Consider the following 16,474-nt stretch of genomic DNA (forward strand, 5'->3'; position numbering starts at 1 on the left):
GACTTTAATATCCACATGGAAAAGTCCACAGACCCACTCCAAAAGGCTTTCGGACCTAGTTTAGTCCCGCAGAATAAATATTGTGGATCTTCATGTTTTTCCTCATAATCCTGGACTATTGGACCACCATTTTATTATGTTTGCAATCGCAACAAATAATCTGCTCAGACCCCAACCAAGGATCATCAAAAGCCATGCTATAAATTCTCGGACAACCCAAAGATTTTGTAGATGCCCTTCAAGCTTCCAGAAAATTGTAAAGGAAATGGTGCTACACCAAACTGGAAATCTTCCGATTAGCTTGGAAAGGCAGTCCCGTGCAGTATCGAAGAGCCCTCACTGATGCTCGATCATCCTATTTTTCCAACCTAATTAAGTAGAATAAGAACAATCCTACATTTTTTTTATACTGTCGCAAAGCTAACTAAAAAGCAGCATTCCCCAAGAGAGGATGGTTTTCACTTCAGCAGTGATAAATTCATTAACTTCTTTGACGAAAAGATCATGATCATTAGAAAGCAAATTATGGACTCCTCTTTAAATCTGCGTATTTCTCCAAAGCTCAGTTGTCCTGAGTCTGCACAACACTGCCAGGACCTAGGCTCAAGGGAGACACTCAAGTTGTTTAATACTTTATCTTTTGACACATTGATGAAAATAGTCATGGCCTCTAAACCTTCAAGCTGCATACTGGACCCTATTCCAACTAAACTACTGAAAGAGCTGCTTCCTGTGCTTGGCCCTCCTATGTTGAACATAATAAACGGCTCTCTATCCACCGGATGTGTACCAAACTCAATAAAAGTGGCAGAAATAAAGCCTCTCTTGAAAAAGCCAAATGTTGACCCAGAACATATAAAAAAACTATAGGCCTATATAAAATCTTCCATTACTCTCAAAAATTTGATAAAAAGCTGTTGCGCAGCAACTCACTGCCTTCCTGAAGACTAACAATTTGTTTTTATTTTATTTAAATTTTATTTACCTGTTATTTTACCAGGTAAGTTGACTGAGAACACGAAACTGCACTCGTGAAGATTGTAAATGACCTTTAATGGCGTCAGACCAAGGCTCTCATTTGGAGAAATTAGAAACGGAAATTATTCTACACTAACAAGTTCTGGCCTGGTTTAAATCTTATCTGTCAGAAAGATATCAGTTTGTCTCTGTGGATGGTTTGTCCACTGACAAATCAAATGTAAATTTCAATGTTCCTCAAGGTTTTAGGAGGTCTATTGTTTTCACTATATACAGTGCCTTGCGAAAGTATTCGGCCCCCTTGAACTTTGCGACCCTTTGCCACATTTCAGGCTTCAAACACAAAGATATAAAACTGTATTTTTTTGTGAAGAATCAACAACAAGTGGGACACAATCATGAAGTGGAACGACATTTATTGGATATTTCAAACTTTTTTAACAAAGCATGCCCAGAGTGAACTGCCTCCTACTCAGTCCCAGATGCTAATATATGCATTTTATTATTAGCATTGGATAGAAAACACTCTGAATTTTCTAAAACTGCTTGAATGATGTCTGTGAGTATAACAGAACTCATATGGCAGGCAAAAACCTGAGAAAAAATCGAAACAGGAAGTGGGAAATCTGAGGTTTGTAGTTTTTGAACTCACCCCTATTGAATACACAGTAGGATATTGGTTATGTTGCACTTCCTAAGGCTTCCACTAGATGTCAAGAGTCTTTAGAATGTTGTTTCAGGCTTCTTCTGTGATGTGGGACCCAATGAGAGGTCTTTGAGTCAGTGGTCTGCCAACAGCCTCGTTCTCAGTCAAGCGCTTTCACTTGAGAGGTAGCTCTCGTTCCATTGCTTTTCTACAGACAATGAAATTCTCTGGTTGGAACATTATTGAACATTTATTATAAAAACATCCTAAAGATTGATTCTATACTTAGTTTGACAAGTTTCTTCGACCTGTAATATAACATTTTGAACGTTTTGTCCGAATGGACCAGATCGCGCATTTGGATTTGTTTACCAAACGCCCTAACAAAAGAAGATATTGGGCATAAATGGACATAAATGATGGACATTATCGAACAAAACAATAATTTATTGTGGAACTGTGGGAGTGCATTCTGATGAAGATCATCAAAGGTAAGTGAATATTTATAATGCTATTTATGAATAATGTTGACTACCCAACATGGCGGATATTTTTCTGGCTGGTTTGGGCTCTGAGCGCCGTTCTCAGATTATGCTTTTAAAGTTTTTTTGAAATCTGACACAGCGGTTGCATTAAGGAGAAGTGTATCTATATTTCCATGTCTAACAATTGTATTTTCATCGACATTTATAATGAGTATTTCTGTGAATTCATGTGGCTCTCTGCAATATCACTTTTGGAACTGCTGTTTTGGAACTACTGAACTTAACACGCCATTGTAATATAAGATTTTTGGATATAAATATGAACTTTACCAAACAAAACATACATGTATTGTGTAACATGAAGTCCTTTGAGTGTCATCTGATCATCAAAGGTTAATGATTAATTTTATCCCTATGAGTGACTCCTCTCTTTGGCTGGAAAAATGGCTGGGTTTTTCTGTGAGTTGGTGGTAACCTAACATAATAGTTTCTGGAGCTTTCGCTGCAAAGCATTTTTGAAATCAGACGCTGTGGCTGGATTAACGAGAATTTTATCTTTAAAATGGTGCCTAATACTTTTGAGAAATTTGATGTATGAGATTTCTGTTGATTCATATTTGGCGCCCTGCAATTTCATTGGCTGTTGGTGAGGGGTTCCGCTAGCCCTAGACAGGTTAAAAGAAATTCATGTTAACAGGCAATATTAAATTAGGGAAATTGTGTCACTTCTCTTGCGTTCATTGCACGCACAGTCAGGGTATATGCAACAACTTGGGCCGCCTGGCTCGTTGCGAACTAATTTGCCAGAAATTTACGTAATTATGACATAACATTGAAGGTTGTGAAATGTAACAGGAATATTTAGACTTATGGATGCCACCCGTTAGATAAAATATGGAACGTTTTATTTTCGAAATGATAGTTTCCGGATTTTACCATATTAATGACCTAAGGCTCGTATTTCTGTGTGTTATTATGTTATAATTAAGTCTATGATTTGATATTTGATAGTCTGATTGAGCAGTGGTAGGCAGCAGCAGGCTCATAAGCATTCATTCAAACAGCACTTTCGTGCGTTTGCTAGCAGCTCTTCGCAATGCTTCATTCATTGCGCTGTTTATGACTTCAAGCCTATCAACTCCCGAGATTAGGCTGGTGTAACCGAGGTGAAATGGCTAGTTAGTTAGAGGGGTGCGCACTACTAGCGTTTCAAATGTCAATCGCTCTGAGACTTGGAGTAGTTGTTCCGCTTGCTCTGCAAGGGCCGCGGCTTTTGTGGAGCGATGGGTAGCAATGCTTCGAGGGTGGCTGTTGTAGATGTGTTCCTGGTTCAAGCCCAGGTAGGAGCGAAGAGAGGGACGGAAGCTATACTGTTACACTGGCAATACTAAAGTGCCTATAAGAACATCCAATAGTCAAAGGTATATGAAATACAAATGGTATAGAGAATAGAGAAATATAGAGAAATAGTCCTATAATTCCTATAATAACCTCAACCTAAAACTTTTTACCTGGGAATATTGAAGACTCATGCTAAAAGGAACCACCAGCTTTCATAAGTTCTCATGTTCTGAGCAAGGGACTTAGACGTTAGCTTTTTTACATGGCACATATTGCACTCTTACTTTCTTCTCCAACACTTTGTTTTTGCATTATTTAAACCAAATTGAACATGTTTCATTATTTATTTGAGGCTAAATTGATTTGAATGATGTATTATATTAAGTTAAAATAAAAGCGTTCATTCAGTATTGTTGTAATTGTCATTATTACAAATAAATAAATAAACATTTTAAAATCGGCCTATTAATCTGTATCGGCTTTTTTTGGTCCTCCAATAATTGGTATCGCCGTTGAAAAATCATAATCGGTCGACCTCTAGATTAGACTACTGCAATGCTCTACTTTCCAGCAAACCGGAAAAGCACTAAATAAACTTCAGTTAGTGCTAAACACGGCTGCTAGAATCTTGACTAGAACCCAAAAAATGTATCATATTACTGCAGTGCTAGCCTCTCAACACTGGCTTCCTGTTAAGGCTAGGGCTGATTTCAAGGTTTTACTGTTAAACTTTGCAGTATTACATGGGCTTGCTCCTACCTATCTTCCCGATTTGGTCCTGCCGTACATACCTACATGTACGCTACGGTCACAAGACACAGGCCTCCTTATTGTCCCTAGAATTTCTAAGCAAACAGCTGGAGGCAGGGCTTTCTCCTATAGAGCTCCATTTCTATGGAATGGTCTGCCTATTCATGTGAGAGACGCAGACTCTGTCTCTTTAACCTATATCTATCCTACCCTGCCTTTCTAAGGTCTTCGAAAGCCAAGTCAACAAACAGATTACCGACCATTTCGAATCTCACCATACCTTCTCTGCTATGCAAACTGGTTTCAGAGCTGGTCATGGGTGCACCTCAGCCACGCTCAAGATCCTAAACGATATCTTAACCGCCATCGATAAGAAACATTACTGTGCAGCCGGATTCATTGATCTGGCCAAGGCTTTCGACTCCGTCAATCACCACATCCTCATCGGCAGACTCAACAGCCTTGGTTTCTCAAATGATTGCCTCGCCTGGTTCACCAACTACTTCTCTGATAGAGTTCAGTGTGTCAAATCGGAGGGTGTATTATTGACTGTATGTTTGTTTTACTCCATGTGGAACTCTGTGTCGTTGTATGTGTCGAACTGCTTTGCTTTATCTTGGCCAGGTCGCAATTGTAAATGAGGACTTGTTCTCAACTTGCATACCTGGTGAAATAAAGGTGAAATAAAATAAAATAAAATTGAAGACTCATCTCTTCAGTAGGTCCTATGATTGAGTGTATTCTGGTCCAGGGATGTGAAGGTGAACAGAAAGGCACTGGAGCGATGAACCACCCTTGCTGTCTCTGCCTGGCCGGTTCCCCTCTCTCCACAGGGATGCTCTGCCTCTATCCCTATTACGGGGGCTGAGTCACTGGCTTACTGGTGCTCTTCCATGCCGTCCCTAGGAAGTGTGCGTCACTTGAGTGCGTTGAGTCTCTGACGTGATCTTCCTGTCCGGGTTGGCGCCCCCCTCGGGTGCGTGCAGTGAGGGAGATCTTTGTGGGCTATACTCGGCCTTGTCTCAGGGTAGTAAGTTGGTGGTTGAAGATATCCTTCTAGTGTTGTGGGGGCTGTGCTTTGGCAAAGTAGGTGGGGTTATATCCGGCCTGGTTGGCCCTGTAGTCGGACGGGGCAACCGTGTCTCCGACCCCTCCTATCTCAGCTTCTAGTAATTATGCTGCAGTAGTTTATGTGTCGGGGGGCTAGGATCAGTCTGTTTTATCTGGCGTATTTATCCTGTCTTATCCAGTGTCCTGTGTGAATGTAAGTATGCTCCTTCTAATTCTCTCTCTCTCTTTCTCTCTCTCTTTCTCTTCTCTCGAGGACCTGAGCCCTCGGACCATGCCTCAGACTACCTTGCCTGATGACTCCTTGCTGTCCCCAGTCCACCTGGTCATGCTGCTGCTCCAGTTTCAACTGTTCTGCCTGTGGCTATGGAACCCTGACCTGTTCACCGGACATGCTACCTTGTCCCGGACCACCTGTTTTCGACTCTCTCTCTCTACCACACCTGCTGTCTCTAACTCTGAATGATTGGCTATGAAAAACCAACTGACATGTACTCCTGAGGTGCTGACCTGTTGCACCCTCTACAACCACTGTGATTATTATTATTTGACCCTGCTGATCATCTATGAACGTTTGAACATCTTGGCCATGTACTGTTATAATCTCCACCCGGCACAGCCAGAAGAGGACTGGCCACCCCTCAGAGCCTGGTTCCTCTCTAGGTTTCTTCCTAGGTTCCGGCCTTTCAAGTTTTTCCTAGCCACCATGCTTCTACATCTGCATTGCTTGCTGTTTGGAGTTTTAGGCTGGGTTTCTGTATAGCACTTTGTGATCTCAGCTGATGTAAAAAAGGCTTTATAAATACATTTGATTGATTGATTGATTGATTGATTGAGGAGGGGGGGAATGATTTTCAATTGAGAAAGGAGTGAACTCGAAATTATCATTTTTGACATCTTAGTCTTTAAATAAAAGACTGTGTGTCACCGTGTATAAAACATGTAAGTTGAAAACATTGTATGTTATAAGCACTGTCTGTGTGTAACTAGGTCCACAGTCATTTTTGGGGGTAACATAATAATAATAAAAAAATAATAATAATAATTTCTAGACAAATTGAATAAACACATTTATGTTTTCACATGTTGAAGCTAAGTTTGGGCCAACTAAAAATGTTAAATTCAGGTAACATTTTGACCGAAATGTTTAGTAAACAAAAGAAATACAGTGGAACTAGTTACTTAATAATATTTAGTTGAAACAACTAGATTTTTTTATAGTGTAGGCTAGATTGAAGTTTTGCCATATTGCTTATATCGGTCCAATCCTCTCAGATCTCCCAACATTTGTAGGGCGTAGGGGATAGCGATTGTTTCTGGACACAGCTCTTGATTTGCAATCTGAAGTGAATGACTGAGGTGGTATCATAACATCTGGGCATGGTGGAGAATACATAGATGAGACAGGTAAAGAGATCTGCTCACCTGGAACTCCTGGTGGAGTCTTAATGAATTTGCCATTAAAATGTTGAATAATGGCTTCACACTTCTCTGTGGACTCCATCCTGAAACAAAGTCAAACATTCAAGTCCATTAGACCCCAGTGTGACCCTTGTTGTTGCTGATATAGCATGTAGAGAAGAGATGGGTAAATTGAACACATTTGTACATTCAGCATCACTCAGCCAGGGGAAATATAGTATTATTTCTAACAAATACACTGAGTGTACAAAACATTAGGAGCATTAGGACCCATGTCAACCAAACAGTTTGCCAAAAAGCACCTGGAAGCAATTGGATGATCAGCAAGACTCTTGGAAGAATGTTCTGTGGACAGTGGAGTCAAAAGTATAACATTCTGGACGACATGGGTCCCATTATGACTGGCGAAAACCAAACACTGCATTCCATGGTAAGAACCTCATACCAACGGTCAAGCATGGCGATGGTAGTGTGATGGTTAGCTTCTTCAGGAGATCAATAATCAGAGCAATAAATGAATGAGAGATCTCTTGCATGTCATCATCACAAGCCTGACTTTTTTAAAGAGACAGTGTACAATTGTCAATGTAATGCATCTCCTTTGGAAAATTGTGCTTTTACACAATGTAGAAACCTAATATTGCACAAATGACTTAATAATTTCAATGACAGGTATTTGTATCAACATTTTAGCTTTTATAATAAATGAATGTCTTTACAGTGTCAGATATTAGTTTCTAGTGCATACCATGTGCTTCAAAAGTAGCTAGAATTCATATAGGACCAATATAGGTTGTATCTCAATGCCATGTGGTGCTCCTAACTTTTTAAAGTTGGGAGGAACAATGTTACCAATGAAAAATGCTCATTTATAGCCTTGGCTACAAGGATCCACTTCATTCTGTTTAGGACCTCATATTGAAGCTTATAGAGACCCCAACTGATTTACAGAACAATCTTAAAATGATTTACTTTGGTTTAGATACAAGCATCATGAAACCTCTAACACTATACATTCATTTGACTTGGTGAAAATCTGTTTTTTGGACCAAACCATTTTTATATGTAGTTTCTTCCTTCACTGACTCCATGAAATAATGACCTCTTACAAAATATTTGGTCAAATGATTAATTTTGGTTATGGTTTCCTAGATACAAGGGTGGCTAAACTTACCCCTTGGGTTCAACTTACCCCTCTCTGCTAATCAGTGGTGTAGGAGTGCCTGGAGAAATGGGTATATTCTTATTTGGCAAAAAAAATGTGTACTGTGCAAGTAGGTTAATATTAGGCTTACTATTGAAATAGATGAATGAGCCTGTCAACTGAGTCAGAAATTCACAGGTTTCTGATTTGTCCTTAATTATTTATTTTTTGCTCTCTATATTACCATCCAACCTTTTTATTCCAGTAAATAACATGTTGGATAAAAAAAATTGCACAACAGGCCGGACTGAAACAGCAAATTAGTCTGTAAACTCACCAAATGTCGACAAAAACAAAATACGCTAGACAATGTGTGTCGTTTTGTGTCTGTAAAATTAATTATGCGAGAAATGGTGGTGGACACGCTTTTAGGAGCAAACATTGATATAGCAACTATCATATTGAAGTAAATTTAGAGTCACGCGATGACATGTTGTGTGGTACTCCCATTTAGACTCGGGGAAGGATGCAGTTTATTAGGCTACAGATGAAGTAAGTTACGATGAATTATTCGGTATATGATCGGAATTTAACCGCAAAATAAATGTTCATGTGTACTACGTCATCACACATAGGCTTTTACCCACAAGTCAGTTTGATGGAAGCACATCTCTGGTGGGAAAATGTACATTTTATGCTGATGTTAGAATATTCACATTAAACTCTTTTGGCAATTGGATTGAAACCTAGATAAATTCACAGTTTGTTTTATAGAAAAACAACAAAATTGCACAACAATGCTTAAACCACATCAGGACACCACTTTTGAGATCTGAGAAAAATCTAAGAAATTTCGATTTTTGAGTGTAGTTACCCTTTAATTAAAGTGTGTAGACACCTAGCACTGTTGTTTGGTGGGCGGTGTTTCTGTAGCTCACATGAGATGGAGTTTGTAGAACAAATGGCCACTGGATTGATGCAAATAATCATATTATTTTGCCAGGTAGACTACTTTGTAGCTAGTTAACATTTAATAGCAAAGATTTTTGGGAAAGCCTTTCTATCTACCAGAAGATGTTTAGGCCTATCATTAGCATCAGCATCATTTTCACTCTCCTCTTCTATTGGTTGTCAAATCAACTTTCTTTCATTGTCTAGCAGCCAAAAGCATTATCCTAGTCATATTAGCAACCCATAATAGTTGTTGCATCTTTAAATCTCTCCTCTTTCAAATTTTCTAATGAATATTTCCATCTCTGTCCATGAAACCGTTCACATGTGCATTTTAGAACAGTGTTTTCCCACAAATTGCATTTTGGAATATTTGCGTGTTGGAACATGCATGCGTACTGTAGGCTTAACGCCATGTGCACATTGCTGTGCTTAGAATAAGAAGAAATAATAGTTTATCAAAATGTTAAGCTAAACATTCTGATCTGTTCCATAGGTATTTTTCATTGAAACAACGTATACCTCCACTACACTACTTTGATATGCATCAGGGGGATTAAGAAGTGAGTATATGCAATGCCCAATAAAAATGGGTACATGCCATATTCCTGCGTATACCCTCCACTGCACCACTGCTACTATTGTAACATGTAGTTTAGCTGCTAGTTTAACGCGTTGCTAAAGATGCTACTGGTGTAGCATGTAGTGTGTACCTGGCGAAGCCAACGCCACGGCTGATCCCGTTGGCATCGCGGAGGATGCGTGTGGAGATGACCTGGCCGAAGGACTTGAGCATGCTCTCCAGCTCCTGCTCGTCCATGGACACAGGCAGGTTGGAGATGTACAGGTTGGTGGGGTCCTGCTCCTGTTGCTGCATAAGGAAAACAGACAGACAGGGTAAATCAGACTCACAGTGTGTAATCCCAAACAAAGAGGTTTTACATTCACTGTTTAAATTCTGTTAGATATATTTGTGATGTCATGGTCATGAAAGATATACGATATAACAAATTAGTATTCTCAGTGGTTTATGACTGAATGTAGGTTGTATGTGAGGGCTTTTGTGAGTACAAGAGCACTTTTCACCTCTTAAAAACACATTCAGCTACTAGGAAATGTAAGCATTATAATGCAGGAAAAGTATGTGTAAATGTGGAAGAACTGAGAGCCCAGACCAGAAGAATGAATAAAAGAGGAATGAGAGAAGATTCTGATTCCAGAGCTCAAAAGTAAAACCTTGTGAGACTATGTAGAAACATACAGGAAACCAGGCGTGAAGTTTAGAGTTGGCACAACAACAGGAGCTTGGCAACCGGGTGAGTAGGGGCTGGGCCAAATGCAGGGAGAGGAGTGGAGGAGGGAGCTTCAACAAACAGGGGAGAGGAGAAAGGCAAGTAATATTCAGGAGGAAGGGCATGAAAAGGGGGAGAATTGAATGATGGGGGAGGAGTGGGTTTGTTCATATGAGTTGTGCTTCTATCTGACAACCTGCTGTAACTGAAGGAGGTAAAGGAGAAAACTAGAGGGGGTGGGAGAGACTAGGGGGAATGAGGAGCATTGAAAAGCAAAGAAAATAGAGGGGGGTACAGTGGGAGAGCAGATAGAGGGAGGAACTACAAGTGTCTGACTGTACACAGTCTTTTCTCCCTGTCTCATGCAATAGTCTCTCTCTCTCTCCTGATACAGTTTTTCCCACAGTCTCTCTTTCCCTCTCACAAAGGTTTTTACGCAACATTTGAGAGAGCATGAGGAAACAACAACTTGTTATGATATGTGATAGTGAATATTCGGTTACCAGGTTCATGCCCCAGGGAGTAGAGGATATGAGCTAAGGTTTAGATACAGTGTTTAAAGCTAGCATTTCAGTCAAGTCTAAATTACAGATCCACATACACCTCGTCACCACCAGTCGAAAACACCATCCACACAAGTGATACCACCCCATATGACTGCACTACATCCCACTGTTCCCTCCATTTCCATCTCCCTCCTTTAGGACAGAAACTGAGCCAAAATATCGGTTCATTCAACAGACCAGTAAGTCCACACTTATCTCTGTTGATTCATAAGCAAAGAGTCAGCTTGATCCTAAGTCAAATAGACAGGAGAGCCGAAGAACACAGGTAGCTGCCTACTGGAGCTACAGTTTGAGGTCTAAAGTATTGCGCTACATAGGGAATAGGGTGCATTTGGGACGCACACTCAGTTTGCACAGTTCAGCAGGAGTTGAGCTGGGTGTTGTACCATGCTTGTCACTTTGTTGATCTGACAATGAGGAATTCCTGGGTGGATTTATGGTACGGAAGCATGTCAACACACAGCATCCTGAAACACTTCTCAATGTCACGTTGTGTTGGCCTGTCCTCACAATAAATAGAAATCTCCATAAATTAACCAGGATTCAACGTGAGGGAAAGTCTAATTTCTGGGATTTAAACCACATTGGTGGTTAAGGAGACACTTCCTTGTTACACAACTCAGTGGCATTGTGACCAGTCATATAATATAGATAAGACTGACTGATCTATCTAATCCTGTTCTGCATGCGGGGACAACATCTCTTCAATGGTTCCTCTGATGCTGATATTCAAATTATGTCTGGACCACACCCAAGCACACCACATGTGAAATGGAATCTCTTCATTGCTCTTTCTCTCTTTTTATCCAACTCTCCCTCTCTATTTTTTCTCTCTCCCCTGGTGACACACAACCCTGGAGTCTTGCTCAGTATGCATCTATGGTGACGAGCTGGTGGTGAGTGTGAGCTGACGTCTGTATGCAGAAAGGAAGGCACTCTAGAAATCAAAGAGCTATTGATTTAGATCACTTTCCATTATTTCCCTGTCCCTCCCCACCAAGCCCAAAGACAGCCCATTAACAGACCCATAAACAGTCACCTAAACAGCCCCATAGTCACCCCTGTAGGCAGCCCTATAGAAAGCCCATAGCCAGCCCAATATCCTGCCCCATAGCCACTCCATAGACAGCCACACAGCCAGCCCCATAGACAGCCCACAAGCCAGCCACTAAACAGCCCCATAGTCAGCCCCAAAGGCAGCCCTATAGAAAGCCCATAGCCAGCCCAATATCCTGCCCCATAGCCACCCCATAGACAGCCACACAGCCAGCCCCATAGCCAGCCCATTGGCAGCCCCAAAGCTAGCCCCAAAGCTAGCCCCATAGACACTCCTCTGTAGAGACGACTGACTGGCTGGGAGTTATGATAACGCTCAGCATGGCCCACACTGTTAAAGAATCAACACACTGGAAACATTGTCACGTTCTGACCTTAGTTCCTTTGTTTTGTCTTTGTTTTAGTATGGTCAGGGTGTGAGCTGGGGTGGGCAGTCTATGTTCTTTTTTCTATGATTTGGGATTTCTGTGTTTGGCCTGGTATGGTTCTCAATCAGAGGCAGCTGTCAATCGTTGTCCCTGATTGAGAACCATACTTAGGTAGCCTGGTTTCACCTTTGAGTTGTGGGTGATTATTTTTCCGTTTCAGTGTTTGCATCATTCGGGACTGTTTCGGTTTTCATTTTGATTATCTTGTTCTTTTGTATTTTGTATTCATTTTCCATTAAATTACATTATGGATACATACCATGCTGCATTTTGGTCCTCCAATCCTTCCTACTACTCCTCCTCCTCTGAGGAGGAAGAAACCCGTTACAAACATGACAACAACATGACCCACATTCAGTGACAGTACGTACAAGGAAATAACCTGACTAATGCAAATATATTTTACTTTAGTGTCTGATTTCAGATTTAGACAGATACTGTTTAAATCAGGGATGAACAAAACAGGGTGGTCATCACTGTGAGTGTCTGTGGGTTTCTCCTTGCCTTTTAATCACAGACTGAGTTATACCTGGGTAACCTAACAACCCATAAGCCCAGTTCAGAAGGCCAGGCCATGACGCAGAGTAGCTCAGTGTAGCTCACAGGCCCAAAATGACTTCTAATAGGGCACTCTCCACTGTTTTGGACACTACCAACTTCTCAGTTACAGTAGCAAGAAAAAGTATGTGAACCCTTTGGAATTATCTGGATTTCTGCATAAATTGGTCATAACAATCTTCATCTAAGTCACAACAACAGACAAACACAGTCTGCTTAAACTAATAACTCACAAATTATTGTATATTTCTAGTCTATATTGAATACATCATTTAAACATTCACAGTGTAGGTTGGAAAAATTATGTGAACCCCTAGGCTAATGATTTCTACAAAAGCTAATTGGAGTCAGGTGTCAGCTAACCTGGAGTATAATCATTGAGACGAGATTGGAGATGTTGGTTAGAGCTGCCCTGCCCTATAAAAAACACACAGAATTTGAGTTTGCTATTCACAAGAAGCACTGCCTGATGTGAACCATGCCTCGAACAAAAGAGATCTCAGAAGACGCAAGATTAAGAATTGTTGACTTGCATAAAGCTGGAAAGAGTTAAAAAAAAAAGTATCTCTAAAAGCCTTGATGTTCATCAGTTCACGGTAAGACAAACTGTCTATAGATGGAGAAAGTTCAGCACTGTTGCTACTCTCCCTATGAGTGGCCGTCCTGCAAAGACGACTTCAAGAGCACAGCGCAGAATGCTCACTGAGGTTAAGAAGAATCTTAGAGTGTCAGCTAAAGACTTAAAGAAATCTCTGGAACATGCTAATATCTCTGACGAGTCTACACTAGGTAAAACACTAAACAAGAATGGTGTTCATGGATGGACACCAAGGAAGAAGCCGCTGCTGTCCAAAAAAAACATTGCTGCACGTCTGAAGTTCGCAAAAGAGCATCTGGATGTTCCACATCGCTACTGGCAAAATATTCTGTGGACAGAAGAAACTAAAGTTGAGTTGTTTGGAAGGAACACACAACACTATGTGTTGATAAAGTATGGGTATAGCTTTAAAAAACTGAAGTGCATTATGGGTAACGTAGTAAGTTAACTTTCGGGTTTTGAATGCAATATTGTGTGATGAGGATGTAGCCGTACGTACTATGAGCAACGCTCAAATCAAATCAAATTTTATTTGTCACATACACATGGTTAGCAGATGTTAATACGAGTGTAGCGAAATGCTTGTGCTTCTAGTTCCGACAATGCCGTAATAACCAACAAGTAATCTAACTAACAGTTCCAAAACTACTGTCTTATACACACAAGTGTAAGGGGATAAAGAATATGTACATAAAGATATATGAATGAGTGATGGTACAGAGCAGCATAGGCAAGATACAGTAGATGGTCTCGAGTACAGTATATACATATGAGATGAGTATGTAAACAAAGTGGCATAGTTAAAAGTGGCTAGTGATACATGTATTACATAAAGATGCAGTAGATGATATAGAGTACAGTATATACGTATACATATGAGAAGAATAATGTAGGGTATGTAAACATTATATTAGGTAGCATTGTTTAAAGTGGCTAGTGATATATTTTACATCATTTCCCATCAATTCCCATTAATAAAGTGGCTGGAGTTGAGTCAGTGTGTTGGCAGCAGCCAGTCAATGTTAGTGGTGGCTGTTTAACAGCCTGATGGCCTTGAGATAGAAGCTGTTTTTCAGTCTCTCGGTCCCAGCTTTGATGCACCTGTACTGACCTCGCCTTCTGGATGATAGCGGGGTGAACAGGCAGTGGCTCGGGTGGTTGTTGTCCTTGATGATCTTTATGGACTTCCTGTAACATCGGGTGGTGTAGGTGTCCTGGAGGGCAGGTAGTTTGCCCCCGGTGATGCGTTGTGCAGACCTCACTACCCTCTGGAGAGCCTTACGGTTGTGGGCGGAGCAGTTGCCGTACCAGGCGGTGATACAGCCCGCCAGGATGCTCTCGATTGTGCATCTGTAGAAGTTTGAGTGCTTTTGGTGACAAGCCGAATTTCTTCAGCCTCCTGAGGTTGGAGAGGCGCTGCTGCGCCTTCTTCACGATGCTGTCTGTGTGGGTGGACCAATTCAGTTTGTCTGTGACGTGTATGCCGAGGAACTTAACTTACTACCCTCTCTACTACTGTTCCATCGATGTGGATAGGGGGGTGTTCCCTCTGCTGTTTCCTGAAGTCCACAATCATCTCCTTAGTTTTGTTGACGTTGAGTGTGAGGTTATTTTCCTGACACCACACTCCGAGGGTCCTCACCTCCTCCCTGTAGGCCGTCTCGTCGTTATTGGTAATCAAGCCTACCACTGTTGTGTTGTCCGCAAACTTGATGATTGAGTTGGAGGCGTGCGTGGCCACGCAGTCGTGGGTGAACAGGGAGTACAGGAGAGGGCTCAGAACGCACCCTTGTGGGGCCCCAGTGTTGAGGATCAGCGGGGTGGAGATGTTGTTGCCTACCCTCACCACCTGGGGGCGCCCGTCAGGAAGTCCAGTACCCAGTTGCACAGGGCGGGGTCGAGACCCAGGGTCTCGAGCTTGATGGCGAGCTTGGAGGGTACTATGGTGTTAAATGCCGAGCTGTAGTTGATGAACAGCATTCTCACATAGGTATTCCTCTTGTCCAGATGGGTTAGGGCAGTGTGCAGTGTGGTTGAGATTGCATCGTCTGTGGACCTATTTGGGCGGTAAGCAAATTGGAGTGGGCCTAGGGTGTCAGGTAGAGTGGAGGTGATATGGTCCTTGACTAGTCTCTCAAAGCACTTCATGATGACGGAAGTTAGTGCTACGGGGCGGTAGTCGTTTAGCTCAGTTACCTTAGCTTTCTTGGGAACAGGAACAATGGTGGCCCACTTGAAGCATGTGGGAACAGCAGACTGGGATAGGGATTGATTGAATATATCCGTAAACACACCAGCCAGCTGGTCTGCGCATGCTCTGAGGGCGCGGCTGGGGATGCCGTCTGGGCCTGCAGCCTTGCGAGGGTTAACACGTTTAAATGTTTTACTCACCTCGGCTGCAGTGAAGGAGAGTCCCCATGTTTTCGTTGCAGGCCGTGTCAGTGGCACTGTATTGTCCTCAAAGCGGGCAAAAAAGTTATTTAGTCTGCCTGGGAGCAAGACATCCTGGTCCGTGACGGGGCTGGTTTTCTTTTTGTAATCCGTGATTGATCCAATAGCCCACTATTTTATTTTGTCATTCAGACTACCTCAAATGATGTACAAGTTTTAATAAAAGTGAACTATTTCAGTGGAATTCCAGACTAACTCGTCATTAGCAGCGGATAAGATCCCCAAATGTGGGAATTTCCCCAGAGCATCCGTAAATTGCCCTGGCCCCGGAGCTAGCAAGTGAAGGCTCCCCTGAGCCGTCCTGACTACGGTCTGGAGGCGAGGAAGGAAAGGTAACATACGTGTGGAGAAAGAAAGGCACAGCACACCAACATCAAAACCTCATCCCAACTGTAAAGTATGGTGAAGGGAGCATCATGGTTTGGAGCTGCTTTGCAACCTCAAGGCCTGGACAGCTTGCTATCATCAATGGGAAAATGAATTCCCAAGTTCATCAAGACATTTTGTAGGAGAATGTAAAGCTATATGTCCGCCAATTGAAGCTCAACAGAAGTTGGGAGATGCAACAGGACAACGACCCAAAACACAAAAGTAAGTCAACGACAGAATGGCTTCAACAGAAGAAAATATGCCTTCTGGAGTGGCCTAGTAAGAGTCCTGACCTCAACCTGATTGAGATGCTGTGGCATGACCTCAAGAGAGCGTTTCACACCAAACATCACAAGAATATCGCTGAACGG

General features: G+C 41.8%; 1 protein-coding gene across 1 annotated transcript in view; it reads right to left on the reverse strand.

Annotated features, from left to right (window-relative positions):
* The window catches only part of LOC135541866 (RNA-binding motif, single-stranded-interacting protein 2-like), a 66,135-nt gene that overhangs the window by 15,360 nt on the left and 34,301 nt on the right, over positions 1-16,474 (reverse strand). Inside the window, exons 5-6 of the mRNA XM_064968315.1 lie at positions 9,499-9,656; positions 6,694-6,773 (exon numbers count right to left, since the gene is read on the reverse strand). Coding sequence (XP_064824387.1) covers positions 6,694-6,773; positions 9,499-9,656 — 238 coding nt within the window. The remainder of the gene's footprint in view (positions 1-6,693; positions 6,774-9,498; positions 9,657-16,474) is intronic.

Source organism: Oncorhynchus masou, chromosome 6 (assembly GCF_036934945.1).
Source record: "Oncorhynchus masou masou isolate Uvic2021 chromosome 6, UVic_Omas_1.1, whole genome shotgun sequence".
Lineage (NCBI taxonomy): Eukaryota > Metazoa > Chordata > Actinopteri > Salmoniformes > Salmonidae > Oncorhynchus > Oncorhynchus masou.